This window comes from Myotis daubentonii, chromosome 19 (genome assembly GCF_963259705.1).
Source record: "Myotis daubentonii chromosome 19, mMyoDau2.1, whole genome shotgun sequence".
Lineage (NCBI taxonomy): Eukaryota > Metazoa > Chordata > Mammalia > Chiroptera > Vespertilionidae > Myotis > Myotis daubentonii.
In genome coordinates, this window is record NC_081858.1 from 9,571,991 (window position 1) to 9,590,557 (window position 18,567).

An 18,567-nucleotide genomic window follows, 5' to 3' on the forward strand; every position below is an offset into this window, starting at 1 on the left:
CCAGGTTTTGCGCAGGCATCGGAGCCTCGGGGTGAACAGAGAATGTGCTGGAACCTGAGCCTTGGATTTCAGGGCAGAGGCTCGGGCTCAGCCAGCACCTCTGGCTGGGAACCCGGATCAGGACAAGCCCCCTCCTCAGATGAGCAGGTGGCCCTCCTTCCCCAGCGGGACCTGGGCTCCCTGGGACTGGTCCTCTTTTATCTCCCAGAGGTCAGAGGTCATGTCCCCTTCACATCCCCGGTTTTGGTCTTTGGCTCACAGCAGGGCTTCAGGATGTTGAGTTGAATTGATTGAGCTGAGGGGATGGAGGGATAACTGAATGGAAGAGACCGCTATTTATCTGAAGATTTTAGGCACAACAGCCTGGAAGTGGGGCCCTGGGTGTTTCTCTCAGAAGCTTGCCCTCAGCTCCACGGGATCATACCTTGGAGTGGAACAAAGTTCCAGGACCCGCCACTTCCCAGCTCCAGCCCTGTGGGGCCAGAAACAGCTGCAGGAGGGCCCAGGGCCTGTGTGCAGGAGTGTGGGGGCAGGAGGAGAAGGACGGTAGCTGAGAGCACAGGACCCAGCATCCCGAGGCAGCAGGCTCCTCCCAGCAGTCACAGGCCCCGGTTCTTTGCCCGCTGGGCAGGGAAGGCGCCCAGCAGCTCATGGGCTCGTGGGCGCACGTGGTCATTGGCAGCTTAGGTCACGTTTCCTCCAGGCGATGAGGGCACAGATGGCTTGGGACAGGTTGGCAGTGTCCGTGTTCAGGTGGCTTTGGCGTCTGCAAGACACAGAGCAGGAGGGGCCGAGAGGGCGCCCTGGACTTGGAAAGACAGAAGGCCCGTCCTCGGCTCTGCCCAGAGCCTCGGTCCTGGGACGGGAGTCCTGCCAAGGGCATCCAATGGGCCTTTGTTGCCAGGGAGGAGGTCTGTCTCCAGGGAGAGCTATGGAAAGGTCGGGCCGCGCCATGCTGGCAGCTGTCCAGGGCCCTCCCTGTTCTGGAGAGATGCTGCCAGGCTGGGCACAGCCGAGCCCCCGCCATCATCCCCCTCCGCCCCGGCAGGTCTCCTCCTGGGGAACGCGGGAAAGGCAGCTGAGGCGAGGGCTCGGGGGGTCCTTAGTTGGTGGCTCAGGTCAGAGGAGATCAAAGAGGTGTGATTTCGGGACCACCGAGCCAGAGAACCGGATGGGCAGCTCGACGCCAGCTGGAAGCGCAGAGCAGTCCCTGCCGGCCTCACACCTCTGAGTGGGGCTGGGGCACGAGACCTGCTATCCGAGGTGGGAGGCCATCTGCCCCGGGCTGAGGCAGACACTTCAGGCCGCCATCTGGGTCAGGAAGCAGAACCTGCCCCCAGATGGTCCAGAGGAAGAGCACTGAGAAGCCGGGAGATGAGTGAATGGAGCGGGAAGGGGAAGGAAGCAGGAGGCTGACTGCGCAGACGGGGCCAGTGCCTCAGTTTCTCCTTTGCTAACATGGGGAATTGTGTCAGTCTTCGTGCATAGGGGAGGCCATGTGCGTAGGGCTCTGGAACCCAGGACTTCCATGGCCCACAGCCAGCGAAGGCCCTTGGCCTGCAAGGGAGGAAACCAGGCAGCGGAAGCAGGATTTGGAGAGACACCAGGGCCAAGTCGTCTGACTCCACTTCCTCTGTTGGGACACGCAGCCCCGCGCTACCCACCGAGCCTCTGAGGTGCTGGCCGACATGGCAGAGGTGCGCTGCGCCGGAACCGAGGTCAGACCTCTGTCTCCGGGGAGAAGGTGGCGTGGGTCTCAGTGCATCAGGTGTAGCTCAGAGGCCGAGAGGGAGGTGCTGCTGGACCTCAGGCCAGAGGCTGGGGCTGCACTGTGCCTCCGCTGTGCCCAGGACCCCCAGGTACCACAGTGCATCCCCGCACCTGCCCACGTCTGTGTCTCCTCATACACACACACACACCCCTCCTTGAATGCCTCACATAGGACAAACACTCACCAGGCTCTTTTAATAAGATGCAGTGACTTTGATTACCGATGTTAGCCTGAGTCACTGTCCTCGCCGCCTGTGACACTGAGGCCGCCACATTCCCGCCACCAGGCAGTGGGCACGTAGGAGTGCAGCCGGATTTCGTGTTAACCTGACTCCTGCGAGGAGAGGTAACTCGGCTGTTCCTAGAGACCCCCGTACTGTGCTCAGACCTCACATACAAAAGGGCTTTTGTGTCCTGCCTGCCATTGTTCCTGCTCCGTAGGTGGTGATGGGAAGTGGCGGGCATGCAGCATAGTAACAATAACAGCCAGCTCAGTGGCTTACCCTATGCCAGGCGGCCTCGCAGGTGTTAGTGCATCAAATCCTCCCACCCATCCTTTGCTGCCTCCTCTCTTTGGCACATAAGGAAACAGGCTCAGAGAGGGTAAGCAGCTTACCCAAGACCACACAGTTCATAAGTGGTAGGGCCGGGATTTGAACCAAAGTGGCTCAGGTCCCGAGCCCCCAATAGTACCTGCTGTGAAAAGCCCTAACGAAGAAAAGGAGGCGAAAATGGAGAGGGGTTCTATCAGAGGGAGGCCAAGAGGGAATTTTCAGCAACTCCTTCAGTGAATGAGACCTCTCCAGGGTCTGTGTGACACGGGGACGGAGACTGGGTTTCCAAGGGTGAGGGGATCAGATGTCTGACGGCTGGGGTCAGAGAGGTCGCGTCTGGGCATTCGCCGGGCCCTCCCAGGCTCTGCTGTTTTATCCAAGTTCCCTCAGCTTCCACCAGATACACTCGGCCGCCCGCCCGCCTGCGAACCTGGAGCTGCAGCTCCTCAGGGACCCTGGCGCCAGGATGGAGTACCCGCCGCGCCAGCTCCCGACCAATCTCTCCCCCGTCTCAAACCCCAGCTCCCATCAGGCTGTTTCCCTGCCTCGCCAGCTGAGAGCGCATGTGTTGTAAAGCTCTGAATGGGCCATTTCGGCTCGGAGTCCAGATGCACGTTTATATCCTCGTGGAAAGGAACGCAGAGGCTCTGCTGGCAGTCACAGAGAGTTTTTTAAATTAAAGTTAAAAAAAAAAGGGAGAGAGAAAGTTTCCTGCACCTGGCCCTTCTCGGAAAAGCATGGCGGAGAACAAAGCATTCCTTCCATCGGCCACATGTCTGGTTTGAGAAAGACGCGGGTCCCACCCGCCTTCCACTCGAGCTTTGCACACGCTGTTACTGAATAGCTGTGTGCCACCATAGCCTGTCTGCGGACGAGGACACGGGCTCAGAGGGGCAGCTGGCTTCCCCAGGTCCATGTCATTGTCGTAGGGGCTGTAACAAAGCCCCACAGCCTGGGTGGCGTAGAGCAACAGAATGATCTGCTCTCAGTTCCAGAGGCCAGAGACCCACAATCAAGGTGTCCTGGGCCGGCTCCCCCTGGAGGCTCTGAGGGAGAGACTGTGCCATGCTCGCTCCGCGCCTCTCGCCAGCCAGCTCCTCAGCGTGTAGGCTCGGCATTCCAGCCTCTATCCTCACAGGCCGGCTCCTAGGAGGACACCAGTCCTTGGATTTGGGGTCCACCCTGTTCCAGTATGTCCTCCTCTTAACTGAAAAAACTGTACCTGCAAAGACCCTGTTTCCAAACAGGCCCACAGCCTGAGGGGTTAGGGTTTCCACGGATCTCCCTTTGGGAGACACAGGCCCACCCCTCACGGTCATGCTGCTGTCGAGGTCCAGAACCCTCCTGGTTATAGGCTGCCTCCTCGAAGCATCTAAGAAGCAGGAAGGACACACCCCCCACCCTCCTTCCACGGCAGATGCTGCGTCCTGCCGCCCAGCAACTCCCCGCGGCCGCTGTGGTCTCCTGTGCTGAGGAGCCGAGCCGGGGAGCCAGCCTCTCCAGCTCAGCGCCTGCCTGGCCTCTGCAGAGAGTGCGCAGGCCGCACGTCCGCACTAGCAACGCCATGGCGAGGACAGCACCTAATGAGCGCCGACTGTTTGCACCCACGCTTTCTGGGCCTGTTAAGTCTTTTTCATCTTCCCCAGAACCCTGGGACTGGAGAACCATTAACATCCCATTTTATAGATGAGGAAACGGAGACCAGGGAGATTCATTCTACTTGTCAAGGTCTAGAAGTTAGGGCGTGCGGGGCTCAGGCAGGGTGGCTCCGGACTCCGGGCTCCTGACCACGAAACACAGTGGCCTCTGTACCCCGGGATGCTTCAGGGAGAGCCCTGCCCACGCCATTTAGCCTGAAGCGCAGCGATGTTTGACAGAAACTCGCCGGCTCTGTGTGATTCCCTGTGTGTGACGTCCGGAATTGGCAAATCGGGGACAGAAAGTAGATTGCTGCTCCGGGGGGTGGGGGGGGGGGAGTGACTGCTGGTGAGCATGGGGCTTCCATGGGGGTGATGATGATGAAAAGCTCTAAGGTTGGTTGTGGTGCTTGAGGTCATGCAGCTCTGTGACTAGTAGAGACCATTGAATGGCATGTGACCTAGATCTCAAAGCTGCCACAAAACAAAATCCAAAAAGAGGGAAGTGGGCAGAGTGTGGGGGTCCGAAGAGCGAAGACAGTGAGAGGGCAGAGCGCGGGGCTGGACCCAGGCCACTGAGGTAGGAGCTGGTGGCCGGGAAGGAGGGGGCAGTGAGGAGGTGGCGGGCAGCAGAGAGATGGCCAGAATCGCCAGGGCCAGCGAGGGACAGAGCCCCACGTGAAAATGAGGGGCCTGCCTGGTCGCCATCGAGTGCGGGCAGCACTCGGCTTTCTTCCCTGGCGGCTTTCTTCCCTGGCGGCTTTCTTCCCTGGCGCGGCCCCTGGCAGCCTGGTGGAGGAAGCAGGTTAAGGAATATGCCCTGGGAAAGACGCCGCGCCTGGCCAGACCCAACAACAGGCCCGGGCGGCAGCATTGACTGCAGGGCCCTTGCAGCTCACTGCCTGGGGACGTCACCCACTAAGGAAATAGACGTGCCAGCGGCTGGTACACCTCTCCCAGGCGGTGTTATAGGCGCTAGAGGTGGCCTTTGGGTCTGCAGTGCCGGCAGGACAGAAAGCAGTGCTCCAGGTCAGGGCTTAGCTGACGCGCTGTATTTTATTTCTCGTCCCGTCCCCAGAGGGCCTTCAATGCCCTGTGCCACAGCACCCACTTGTACGGCCGGAGGCTGGTGCTGGAGTGGGCGGACTCCGAGGTGACCCTGCAGGCCCTGCGGCGGAAGACGGCCGAGCACTTCCACGGTGAGTGGCGGGGCTGAGGGATAGCTGCCTGACCCGTGGGCCTGGGGCCGGCGCCAGAAGGCAGCCCGTGTGGACGGCATCGGTGGCCGCCGTGCCCTTTTGGCTTCTGTCGGGTCACTGGGAGATGTGGCGGGAAGTCGGGGAGAGGAGTGGGTCAGGGTGTGTACCCTGCCTCCCTTCCTGCCGGGCTTGTGGGCTGGCTCCCAACAAAGGCTCCCCTCCAGGGGCCTCTCCACCAGCGCTCACCAGGTTCCGCTGGCGGCCCAGGGGCCTCTCAGGCCAATTTCCCTACACCCTGCCCCCCTGTGCGGGACCCTCCGCCGTTACCCCATCTTAGGACCATCCGCTTCCTGCGGGGCCTACGGTGGCAGCACCGCATTTCGCCTCTTACCCACGTGGTGTCACGTGGCCTCGGATTGTTCAGTCCCTCCCCAGAGAGGCTTAGTGGGCACCTGCCCTGTCCTTGGGTTGGGGTGCAGCCCTGACCTTGGGGCTGTGGGCTCAGGTGGAAGAGGCTCGGGTGCAGCAGTGACCTTGGGGCTGTGGGCTCAGGTGGAAGAGGCTGGGGTGCAGCAGTGACTGTGGGGCTGTGCGTTCGGGTGGAAGAGGCTGGGGTGCAGCAGTGACCATGGGGCTGTGGGCCCGGGTGGAAGAGGCTGGGCACGTTGTTTGAGCAAGCGGTCCAGAAAGGCCTCCCCACAGGGGATGTTTGTACCCATGAAAGGGCTGCCTGAGCAGAGGGACCCAAGGTGGTGTGAGCCTGACACACAGGGTTGCGGGGGGGTGGCAGGGAAGGCAGGGGGCTGGCCGTGTGAAGGTGCTGGGTGGTCTGCCTGCAGCTGTCCCCCCCCCCCCCCCCCGTGCTCTGACGTGGCTGCTGCCTTTGTCCCCAGTGAGTTCCAGCACCGACAGCGGTGGCCCATAGTGCTTTCCTGGACGAGCCATTGCTCCTGCCCCTGCACTGCTCCCCTCAGCTGTCCCGTCCCCATCCCCTCCCCACCCCCATCGGCAGCTGGGCCACTGTGTCACTGGGGACGTGATGGTTTCCTGTCCCAGCAGTGACACTTCGCCTCCCAGATCAGACAGCTTAGGGGCAGGTTGGGGGAGGTCGCTCCGTGGAGCTGTGAGCTGTCCAGGTGGCCTCGCTGGGCCTGTGGGGGCAGTGGGCAGACCTGAGCAGGTCACAGCGATGCAGGACTGCGTCCCCGCACACAACCCCTCTGCTGACCCAGCGCCTTTTAGCCTATTGCCTCCCACTACACCTCCCAGAGTTCACTGGGCCCAGCCTGGTAGGACTCAGGGTCTTTGCATACGCTGTTCCCTCTCCTGAGAATGCTTTGCCCCTCAGGATTTTTGTTTGTAACCTGGCAAGTGCCTATGCAGCCTTTAAGGCCCACTCGAATGGCACTTCCTCCAGAAAGCCGCCCCTCCCAGGTATCAGTGATTGCTCCGTCTTCTGCTCTCCCACCTCTGTCCCCGGAGTGGGACTGTCATGCTCATCTCATCACCGATCAGTTCCTCTCTGGGCCCCCGGGCCTGGCATGGTGTCAGGCACAGGTTGGGCTGTCTGTCCGAAGTGAACAAGAAACCAGAGAAGTCGGGGTTACGCACACAGTCACTGGCTCACAACTCATAAGCCCCCACGTCCCGCCCCACAGAGAGAGCCGTCCTATCGACAGCATTGACAGGCCCAGTGCCCCTCGCAAATGTTTGTGTAAGGGCTCTGCCGGCCCGCGCCACCCCTGCAGGCTCAGCACTTCCCCTGCGGCCGAGAGAAGCCCCTTCAATAAATCGAGCTCCACTGCCTCCCTGCTCGGAAGGCTTCTGTGGGATTGGCTGCCTCCACGGCCCCGTCACCCGCCGCTGAGACCCGGCGGGGCAGATGCAGTGATATAGGAACAAAGGCCGCCGTGTATGTGTGCTCTGCCCACAATCCCCCAGCAGCCCTGTGAGACGACACCGTCAGCCCCGCTTCATGGGCGTTGGAGTAACCGGTGACAGTGTCGTTTGTGAGCGACTTGCTCTGTGCCAGGGCCACTCTCAGCATGGGGCGCGCTCGTCTCATCTCGTCGACAGCTGTGGGCACTGCTGCCTCCCTCCTGGGGCCAGAGACAGGCTCAGCGATGTGCCTGCCGTGACTCAGGTGGAAAGTGGTGGAGCTGAGATTTGAGGTTCAGACCAATGAGAGCCCCTACCTCTCCCCCTCAGCCCCCCGCCCCCCGCACACCCTGCCTTGTGCCAGCCGACGCCATTTCAGAGGTCTTGGCCTTCATTAGATCTGGGGGGATGTGTCTCCTGCGTGGCTTCCTTCCTCCTGACTCACCAGGGCCCTGTGCCTAGAATCTGCAGGCTCCCTCCAGAAATGGAGAGAATGAGTGACAAGTGACAACAGAAAGTGTCGTGTGGCCCTCAGAGTTGATGTGTCCTTGTAGAAGCCCGGCGGTGCACGTGCAGGCGGAGACGGGCTCAGAGTGGGGCCACCCCGAGGTCAGTGCTGAGTGTCGGAGCCATTGCCCTCCTGGGTGCTGGAAGGGCCGCCGGCTCTGAGCCGGCCAGCTGTGCCAAAGGCGAGCGCTCCCAGCAGCTCTGAGCCCCTCCCAGCAGCGAGGGAGGACAGCGTCCCCACGGGAATCCCCCGGTGGTGGGTGGTGGCAGGAAGAGCCCTGATGCAGAAGCTGCGTGGGGGGCGTACGGGGGGAGGTGAGAGTAGTGAGGCGCTGCACCCCAGGCCGTCCCCTCCTCCCCTCCCGCCCTAGGAGGTGGGCGCCCTTAATCTTCCCATCGGACAGAGGAAGGGACAGAGACGCAGTAACTGGCCAGGGTGACCCGGCAAGCGGTGGTGGCCACAGCTGGCTGTGGTGCCCCACACGCAGGTGACTGTTCCCAGCCAGATGCTGCGGGGCAGGGGTCCAGGTGCTCTGGAAGCAGCCCCCCTCACCACCCACCCCTTCGACTGTTTGATCTCTTCAGGCAACAGGAGGTGCCTGCAGCGGCCTCGAATGTTCAAAACAGGGCTGCTGGCCTTCTGCCGTCCTGGCTGGACCCTTTCCCCCTGCTCTGCCCCTCCCCTGTGGCGAAAAGTGCCCGGCTCATTTGTGTCGAAATCCACATTGTTCAGAGCTTCCCAGGCCCTGGCAGACTCAGGGCAATGGGAGCTGTGCCCAGTCCCGCCCCGGCCCGAGCTGTGCCAGGAAGGCACTCAGGTCTCGGGTGGGGGGCCCTGAGCCCCATTTGCCGGCCTGAGCAGCTCAGCCACACAAAGGGCTCCCTGTGGAATGTGGGCCTTGGAATGAAAGGCCGGCATCTTAGCCATTCAGCAGGGCCGGCAGGAAGCTAGCTGGTGACACCGCAGCCTCCTCGCTGCCCTCGGGGTCAGCGCTGGTCCCCGCCTCAGCCCTCATTGTGGCCACTGTCAGCGTCGTTACCCCAAGTTCACCCCGCGCCTGAGGCTCAGCTTCCCCAGCAGACCAGCCACTAACTGGTGACCTGGGGCCCGGCCCTGGTGAGCAGCCTTTCTCCTCCCTGAGGTCCGTGATGAGCCTACGTCACGGTGGGCAGACAGCTCAGTGTGCATCAGGCCAGATAACACGTTGTTGTTGTTATCATTATTATTGCTATGATAACCTTCATCTGTTAAGCCTTATTCTGTGTGAGATCCTACTTACAGCCTTTCATGGGTCTAAATTCTGCAGAATCCTAGGAGGTAAGTACAGTCATTACCCTCTGCTTCAAAGATGAGGAAACTGAGGCACAGAGAGGGCAGATAGCTCGCCCAAGGCCACCCAGCTACTAGAGGCCAGCCGAGGCGGAAGTCAGACCTGGGCTCTTAGCCATCCTGCTGGACCATGTCTTCATATCAGTGGGTGTGTAGCTGTCCCTTACGTCACTCAGCCTCAGCTCTGTCATCTGTACAATGGGACCAGGTGCCGTCCTCGTTAGGGGAATCATGGGCTGTGAAGGAGACGGGCTTATGAAGCTCCCGGTGCACGGCCACCCACCTGACACAGACACTATGCATCCTGCCTCCTCCTCTGGGCTCAAACACAGTTCCCTCATTCTTGCACTCTGGTTGGTCCAGGCCAAGGAGGAATGCTCTGTTAGTACACAGTAGCATAGCCCTGAGTGTGGCACGTAGTAGGCTCTGTTAGTACACGGTAGCATAGCCCTGAGTGTGGCACGTAGGAGGCGCTGTTAGTACACAGTAGCATAGCCCTGAGTGTGGCACGTAGGAGGCGCTGTTAGTACACAGTAGCATAGCCCTGAGTGTGGCACGTAGGAGGCTCTGTTAGTACACAGTAGCATAGCCCTGAGTGTGGCACGTAGTAGGCGCTGTTAGTACACAGCATAGCCCTGAGTGTGGCACGTAGTAGGCGCTGTTAGTACACAGTAGCATAGCCCTGAGTGTGGCACGTAGTAGGCGCTGTTAGTACACAGTAGCATAGCCCTGAGTGTGGCACGTAGTAGGCGCTGTTAGTACACAGTAGCATAGCCCTGAGTGTGGCACGTAGTAGGCGCTGTTAGTACACAGTAGCATAGCCCTGAGTGTGGCACGTAGTAGGCGCTGTTAGTACACAGTAGCATAGCCCTGAGTGTGGCACGTAGGAGGCTCTGTTAGTACACAGTAGCATAGCCCTGAGTGTGGCACGTAGTAGGCGCTGTTAGTACACAGCATAGCCCTGAGTGTGGCACGTAGTAGGCGCTGTTAGTACACAGTAGCATAGCCCTGAGTGTGGCACGTAGGAGGCGCTGTTAGTACACAGTAGCATAGCCCTGAGTGTGGCACGTAGTAGGCGCTGTTAGTACACAGTAGCATAGCCCTGAGTGTGGCACGTAGTAGGCGCTGTTAGTACACAGTAGCATAGCCCTGAGTGTGGCACGTAGTAGGCGCTGTTAGTACACAGCATAGCCCTGAGTGTGGCACGTAGTAGGCGCTGTTAGTACACAGTAGCATAGCCCTGAGTGTGGCACGTAGTAGGCGCTGTTAGTACACAGTAGCATAGCCCTGAGTGTGACACGTAGGAGGCGCTGTTAGTACACAGTAGCATAGCCCTGAGTGTGGCATGTAGTAGGCGCTGTTAGTGTACAGTAGTGACGAAGAGGAGTGTTCACAACATCTTGGCTCTCAGCGCAGTTGTGGGAAATAAACATGCTGGATCTGGTGCTCGCTGTCTCTCTGGGGCCCCCTGCTGCCAGCAGAAAGAAGCTAGTTTGGTTTTAGGCCCCCTGGACTCCCCACACCCTCCAGGTGGACGCCTTCATTCTATCCATTGTCCCTGGACAAGGGCGGGGTCGTCTTTCCCCTTACCAGTTGATGCTTACAAAATACCCATGAAATTGAACAGCAAAGAGCAGGTCTTTGAAAGTCATTTGAAAAGTTGCCCTGACCAGGCAAAGACCCGGACATCAGGCAGGTGCTTTCGGGAATGGACCAGAACAGTAAGACGGCCGCTCTGCACGGGATCGTCCTCCCTCTCCCGGTCCTGCCCCCGCCTCCCTTCCCCGCCCAGCATCCGCCTTCTCCTTTCTCGCTCGGCCCGGCAGGTGAAGGTGAAGTGCAGTTCGGAGCCTGGCGTGTGGGAGGGTGGAAAGAGCGAGCAGGGAGGGAAGAAAGGAAAGAGGCGGCTGCTGTGTCCTTTTCTTCCCGAGCGTGTTACGAACCAGCGGGGTCGCAGCATTGAGGGGCTTTCAGGGCCTGGCAGGCCGCGGTACCTGCGCGCGCGCCGAGAATATAATGGCACAGAAGCAACCCGCCCGCAGAACCCTCTGTTTTCAAACGGGCACAGCCAGGGAGGCGCAGGCAAAGCAGGCTTTTATTTGGCTGGGAGCAGGGCTCCACTCCCGCGTTGTCTTATTCCAGCTGGGAGGGCTGATGGGCTGTGGTTAGCGCGGCACCTTTCACCTCCGGAGCCGCGAGTGCAGACATGACCCGCATGGCAAGTGGCTGGCAGCAGCCCGTCCCCGCCCGCCCGAGCCAGGCCAGGCCCAGATGGGGTGCTGTCCCGTTAGTCACTGGCCTCTAGCACACAGCTGCCCTCCCAGCCGGGAGCCCTGTCCCGTCAGCCCAGCCCCCAGCCCCATGCCTTCAGGGCTCAGCCAGAGGGTCAGCTTCTACACGTCCCTGACACCCCTTTTCCTCTCGGCCCCATCACACCCTCACCTCCTCTTCCTGCTGCTCTGTGCTCACATGTGTGATTGTCTGGTGTCACTGTTTGTGAGTAAACGAGCATAAATAAGAACCTAGTCATCAGAATGTTCTAGTTGAGCATAGAATACGGATGAGGGACAGTGCCACTGCCAGCTCAGCTCAGCTCCGCCATCCCCCACAGGTAGGAGTTCCCGGGGCTCAGAAAGGCTGGACCGTGTGCTCCGGGCCCCACGGTTAGCCAGGTGAGCGCCAGCACTGGAGCCCTGCTGGTCGGAAGCCAGATATGCCTAACCTTGAGCCTGGGAACACCACCTGTCTGCAAAGAGCAATCATGTGACTTCTTATTGAAGATCAAGTCAGGCGAAAGAGAACGGGGGAGAGAGCTTTGTCGGGGACCTACCATGTGCGGGGGCAGTGCCAAATGGTTTCCTTGTGGCCTCACAGCTCCCTGGAGAGGGTGCTGCTCCTATTTGTCTGAGGTGCACACGGAGGCCCGGAGAGGTCTAGTGAGTTGCCTGCGGGCACACCGCTCTGCACTACAGAACCGATAACCCTCTCTCAGTCCTCCCTCTAGCCCTGGAGTTCCCAGTCCCTAATGGTCCCGGGCTCCCAGTCCAGGTCAGGCAGTGGTTGCAGACCGCAGCCTCATCCTGTGTTTGTAAGTCAAGTTTTTTGGTGCGTAGCCATGTCCATGCGCACACATGTGTCTTTGGCTGCGTTCTCACGCTGCGAGGGCAGAGCAGAGTCGTGGCCCCCAAACCTAAAATACTGTCTCACCCTTTCCAGAAAAAATCTACAGCCCCTAAGCCTCATGCAACAGCTGCTTTTATTTTAGCCAAAAGCTGCCAGTGGCTAATTCCTCCACCACGACCCGCCTTTTCCCAGAGAGCCGACAATTCTGAAGGCCCCATAACCACACCTTCGTTCGTCCCCTGCTCCCCCTGGCATGCTCTGCTTTCCTGGGAAGGAGGCCCCGTCACTTGCTTCTCCCTCCATTTCCATTCCTTCCTTCACTCAGTTCTTCCCTGTCACCGATTATCAGGCCCTCCCTGCACGGGGTACAGAACAGTGAACATGGGGCTATTTGAGTGGGAGAGACAGATGATAAAAGGGAAAAGTTAGTAACAACACAGTCCTGAGGATAGCAAGCCGTGGGAGGGAGTCAGGAAGGACAGCATCCTGTGCCCTCGGTGTGGACGGGGAGGAGCCGTCCAGTACGGTGGTTGGGAAAAGTCTGCCTGAGGGGTCAGCGTCCTCACCTGATGCGCAGGAGCCAGCCAGCCAAAGATCTGGGGGAAGACGGTCCAGGCGGCAGTCCTGCAGGTGCAAAGGCCCTGTGGCCAGAGTGGGGAGCAGATGTAACAAGCAGGGCTCCCTTGTGGGGCCTGTGGATGTGCTGGGGAGCCTGGCTTTTACTCAAGATACAGGGCGAGTCCCTCGAAGATTGAAGGAGGGGAGTGTGTGCTTGACTTACTGCTGGCCCTCATCCTCACTGCTGCGTGGGGCATGCATTGTGGGGGGACGAGAATGCAGGGAGGGGCCCACGGTAGTCATTCCAGCAAGCGAGGGGGTGGCCTGGGCAGAGACGAGGGTGGAAGGAAACAGGTGGATTGAGCGCTGTGATGGAGGTAGAGCCAGCAGACTTGCTCCTGGAAGCCCGGAGGGAAACTGAGGCAGGGACAGAGCCCTTTGCTCTAAACTGCTCAGAGGATGGTGGTGCCGCGGGAGGCTGGGAGGCTGGGAGGCTGGGAAGCGGCGGTATGGAGGCAAGGCCCGGACGCTGGGTTTGAGATACCCGTTAGGGCTCCCGTGAGATGTCAGCAGATAGATCTACGAGTCCAGAGCTCAGGGGCGAAGCCTGGGCTGGGATATAAACTTGGAAGCCATCGGCACACAGATGATATTTAAGCCTCCATCAGTCCCCCCCCCCCCATAACTTAATCCCTCATAAAATGGCATATTTTCAAAAGATTGGGGCCAGGGGAGCCTGTTATCCCCACGCCAGCCCCTGCAAATGCGCCTCCTTGATCTTGGCTGTGAAAGCAATCGTCGGGCTTTGAGTCACAGTCAGGAGAGTTCAAGCACGTGGCCGAAGTCACAGGTTGTACCTTCAGAAGACCCCTTTGCCAGGGTCTTTGCAGCTCCCTGGAGGCAGGCCGGTCCCAGAAGCTCCCCTGGCCTCAGCCTCATCCCTCCACTTGGGTGGTTCTGTTCCCTCCTTCAGGCTTCTCCGTGGCAGGTGAGGGGAACTGTCCCAGTCGTCAGGGAGGGCCTGCGGGGGGGGGAGGCGGAGAGGGGGGGTTGTTGGGGGGGGAAGAGGCCACTAGGCGGGGTGGGGGCCTGCGGGAGGTGTGGTATCCCTGGTGTGGAGGTGGGTGCCCTTCCCTGTCCGGAGGAGTATGTTTTGTTCTCCCCTGCTCCCCCTCCCCCCGCCCCCCTCCTTCCCCTCTGTGCTGGGAGGCGGCCCCAGGAGAGAGGTAGAAATTGGCCTGGAGACCCGCTTTTCTCACACGCCCCAGCCACCCCAGCTGGTGGAGGCAGAGTAGAGAGAAGAAAAATGAAGAAGCGGGGATTGTTTTGGTCAAGGCAGCTCCTAGGTAGCAGCTGCTAGCAAGGGTGCGAGCGTCTGGCCGAGGGGCGGGAGCCATGCTCCCAAGGCCGAATGCTCCTCCCTGCAGAGGTGCTGGGAGGCTGCGCAGGCCGGGCAGGTGTCCTCCGGTCTCCTCCTCCGCCCCCCACGCCCCGAGCCCCTTTGAGTGGTGTTTTGGAAATATTTCCAAGCGCTTGGCAATATCCTGCACACTCCTGGCCCCTTCCCCCGGGAGCGGCTGTCCGTGCGGGAAGGTACTTGCTCCCAATCCAGCTAAATTGTTATTGACTTGTGTTCTCTGCGTTCCGCAAACATTTCACTCAGCCGTCGCCAGCCAGGCCAGGATTCCCTGCTAGGGCTAACGGGGAAGCCAGCTGTGCGGGCCATTTCTCCTGCTCTTCCTCATCCATCACGGAATTAAACTGACAGAAGGAGAATTTCAGAGCGACTTGGGAGGGGCAGGGGCTGGGCTCGGATTGGACGAGGCCCGGGCCCGGGGACCAGAGCGCTGGGGGCAGGGGCGGGAGGTGGCGGGCTTCCCTCCAGGGCTGGCTGGCGGCAGGGGGCGGCCAGGTTTGTTCTGGACTCGAGGCTGGCCCCGGCCGAGAAACCGCAGGAAAACACACAGGCGAGGAGGTTATTACTGCTCCGTGATCACGGCAAAGCCAGGGGGCCCTGCAGGCAGAGGAGAGAGAGAGTCAGGCTGCGTGGGCGAGCCCTCCACTAAGATCAGCCGCAGATCTTTGTCTTGCCTACAAGACATGGAAACAAATGGTGTGTTTTTTAATCACCGCTCTTTTGCTATCAGGTTTGGCCTGAAATTTGAGATTCTGGCTTCTCTTGAAAAACATCTGACCACCTGGTCCTGCATCCCAGTGAGCAGCGGGGGCCGAGCTGCGCAGCTTTTGCTTTTGCCACAGCCGGCAGCCCTCCCTGTAGTCACCCACCTAGACCACCGACTGCATCACGTGTCCGCCTGGCCCTTCAGGCCTTTGCACTTACAGATCCTGGTACAGACATCATCCCACGTCAGGCCTGTGAGGCACCGGTACTGTTCCCTTCCTTTCAGCCTCTACCCCAACCCAGGGCCTGTGCCCGGAGAAGGGGACAGGGAGCTCATGTCGACCACACCCCTCGAAATTGAAGGATCGCTCCAGGCCTGCGGCAGGGAGTGGGGTGCTTTCCCACCTGGCAGCTCCCCTTTCCCTTTTCCTCTGCAACGACTCACTGTCACCTGGACACTCCCCTGGCTCTCTGCCGGCGGAGGGTTGGGCGAGGGTCGCCACGATGGGGCCGGCAGCTGAGCCCGGGACCGTGGGTATCACTGTGGATCCAAGTTCAAGGCCCCGCTTGGGAGTGGTCACGTGCCTTCCCCAAAGCCCCAGAGGGCTGCCTCCACACCTGACCAATGGGACAAGAATATCCCAGCTCAGGGTTTTCTGGAGCCTGAAGAGCTCCGACCCAGGACCCAGGACGCAGGCGCTCGCTCGGCTGGTGCCAGCTCCTCCTGCTCAGCCTGCAGCACCCACTGAGTCTGCAGGGTCCTCAGCTGACTGGGCTCCGCTACCCTCTGGGTGTCCTTGCACGCTTCTAGCGTTTGCTACCCGGCACCTCTGCGTGCTGTCTCGCCTGATGTCATCGACTCCCCGCAGTGGGCACCGTGCCCTCTGCAGACAGACCCTGTAATTCAGAGGCAAGCGGGGGCTCCGGCTCTGCCCACCCTGGGGCCCAGCATGGCTTCCAGGCCGGTGGGTCAGCATACCCGTTGGGGTTTTCTTGGTGCTGTGTCCCCAGCACCAGGCCCGGCAGAGTAGATGCTCAGTGAATACTTGCGGTGAATGCCGGCCGGCAGGAACCCCGCAGTCCCCCGTGAGATCAGGAGAGCAGCACTGCACCCACTCGACAGAGGAACAGTGAGGTGTGGAGTTTAGCTCCCTTCAGTCTCCAGGCCCATGTGTCCCGTGGCCTGGGACAGCCCCTGGCCCTCAAGGTGGGGACCACTGACGTGCCCAGGGCTGCTTGCTGATGCTGTGGGTGGGTCGCCCCAGGAGGGGCCCCCGAAGCCTCGGCACCGGCCCAGGGTTCACAGAGACGGGGAGTGACAGGAGCAGCTTCCGTCAGCGACAGTGAGCAGGCTAGCCTTTATGGAGCGCCTACTGTGTGCTACCCTTCTAATGCTCTAAGAACCCTCGGCGCTGGGTGCTGTGCAGTAACTGCAGACTGAGCCCAGAGAGGCGCGGCCCCTGGCGCGGGCCGCCCAGCTGGGAGCCGGGAGCAGCAGGCGTACAGCCCGCAGCCCGGCTCCAGCTGGCACGCAGGCCCTCCCCTACCCGCTGTTCCCGCTGCCTGGCCCCCGGTGCCGCTCAGATGCCTTCTCCCCACTTGCCTTTCCTCAACGTGCTGCCTCCGAAACAAAACCCCACGAAGCGCGTTCTCTTGTCCTCCCGACAGCTCCCCGCCCACCCCCTTGCGCCTTTCTCTCTGCCCGCCTGTGCCTTCCATGCAGGGCGCCCGCGCCAGCCAGGGACGGCAGAGAGACACGGGCTGGCATTCTGTCAAGGAATTAATTGAAAAATAAAATCATTAGATGGGAACTCCAGAAATGCAGAATGGTGGTTGGAGGGGGGAGAGGGGGCAGGGCTGGGGGGGCTGTTGGGGGCCGGCTGAGCTTTTTGTCAAGTTAATTTCTCGGGTGTGGATGTTGGGCGACATTCGCGCGTTGTTTATCTTCGGGTGCAGCTGTGATACTGAAAGGAACGCAGCTTGTTGCGTGTATTTATTTTACACCTTTTCCCGGTTCTGCATTGTGTGTGTTTGGTGAAAACCCACTGAGGCTTTGATGGCAGGGAAGTGGGATTTCTGCAGCTGTTCCGGCCAGCAGGTGCTCCGCGCACGGCAGGGCCCGCGGGGGCTGCTGGGTGGGAATTCAGGGTCTGATGTGTCTTCTGGGGGCACCTGGGCGCCCGACCTGAGCCAGAGATGCCAGGCCCACAAGAGGATGCTGTAAGGATGTGCCCGGCGGCGTGAGCCCAGACCCACGCCCTGGCCCTCGCAGCCCCCCTGGGAGGTGGGTCCTGTTTTCACCCCCAGTGCACAGACCCAGGGAGCGGAGTTGACTTGCCCAAGGTCACTGAGCCATGAGGTGACAGGCCTGGACCTCAGCCAGCCTGCCTCCCAAGCCCTTCACCGCACAGCGGTCAGTGGGTACCCCTCGGCCTCCATTTTCCAACTGGGGGAGAGGAGGCAGTGTGGGTCGTGCCTCCTTTGGCCTTGATGTACTAGCCTTCCTATGACAGTCCCTGCTGTCGGCCTGATGGGAGAGAGACATGGGACACCCACGCCTCTCACGGGGATAACAAGTGACAAAGACACTGGTTTCAGCATCATCAGGACCCTCCCAGGTGCCGGCGTTTCTCTTTTCACTCCTTTAATCTTCCCAACAACCCATGAGGGGTAGTTATTAATAGTGTGCCCATTTTGCAGATGGGGAAACTGAGGCATGGAAGGGCTGAGTAGGGCTGTGGCATCAGCGCCCGAGCTCCTGAGCAGTGCTCTGAGAGGTGTTCGCGGGAAGGAGGACCCCTGGCCTACACCAGACGGTCAGGGAGGCCTGGGGTTGGCAGAGAGAGGGTGGCCGCCGAGGAGGGCAGGGGTGGAGGACTCGCCCTTTCCCCCTTGTAAACATGAGGGATTGAATCTCGGACAGCGAGCATGCCCTGCCCGAATCACACAACTTGGAAGTGCTAAAGCCACATGCGCCTCATTCTAAAGCCAGGCGTGGCGACCACATGCCCTCTCACGGGGTCCTGTGGGACCTTGGCCCTGCCCCCTGCCCTCAGGTATGGGATGCAGTTCGGACACCAAGGCTGCCGCATGGTCGCTGTGGGGCTCGGGGTATGCTGGTGTCTATGCCTCTGTCTTCCCACCTGGGAAATGGGCTGATGGCGCCCACTCCTGAAGCGGGTGCTGGTGGAACTGGGGTGAGATGCTGCTTGTAAAGTGCCCATCCTGTGTGTATTTCCTCTCTGGCTGCGGCCCTCCCTCTGGGCCTCAGTGTCGCCAGCCAGGTGGCATCCCTGCTCAGCCGCTGGTTTGTTTTATGGCTATCCCGACATTAGCAGTTTTAATTTTAGCCATTTATTCTTTTATTCAGCAAATGAGCACCTACTGTGTGCTGGGCCCATAAGACAGACCCAGCCCACCCCACTGCCACTCCCATTGTCAGTCGCTGTAAGGGGGTGTCCATGACAGGCCACAGCCCTGTTTTGCGGCCCTTCCATCCCTGCTTCTATTACCTGCCCACAGATTCCTTTCCAGGGGCCATGGTGCCCCTCCAGAGCCTGGCGATTACAGGAAGCCAGGAGCATCGAGGAGGGAGCAGGAACGGAAGCGGGTGTCTGAGCCGTGGGCTGCCGCCCGCCCAGCCCATTCTGTCCCGTCTCTTCTCATGACTAACAATGATGGATACAGCTACCAGGCCTTGAGGCTCCCGGACAGACGGGTCGGGGGGCAGCCTCCCTCACCTTCCTCACCCTCGCCAAGGGGGCAGCTCACCATGTCCCCTCCCTTTGCTCATCCCCTCACTCGTCAAATATTAATGAGCCCTCACTAGGCCAGGCAGTGTGCTAAGGCAGAGGACACAATGGACGGAACAGTGTCCCACACACAGACA

General features: G+C 60.4%; 1 protein-coding gene across 4 annotated transcripts in view; it reads left to right on the plus strand.

Annotated features, from left to right (window-relative positions):
• The window catches only part of RBM19 (RNA binding motif protein 19), a 97,202-nt gene that overhangs the window by 61,032 nt on the left and 17,603 nt on the right, over positions 1–18,567 (plus strand). For all 4 annotated transcript variants that reach the window (XM_059676659.1, XM_059676660.1, XM_059676658.1 and 1 more), the window contains exon 23: positions 5,040–5,160. In XM_059676659.1, the coding sequence (XP_059532642.1) occupies positions 5,040–5,160 (121 nt within the window). The remainder of the gene's footprint in view (positions 1–5,039; positions 5,161–18,567) is intronic.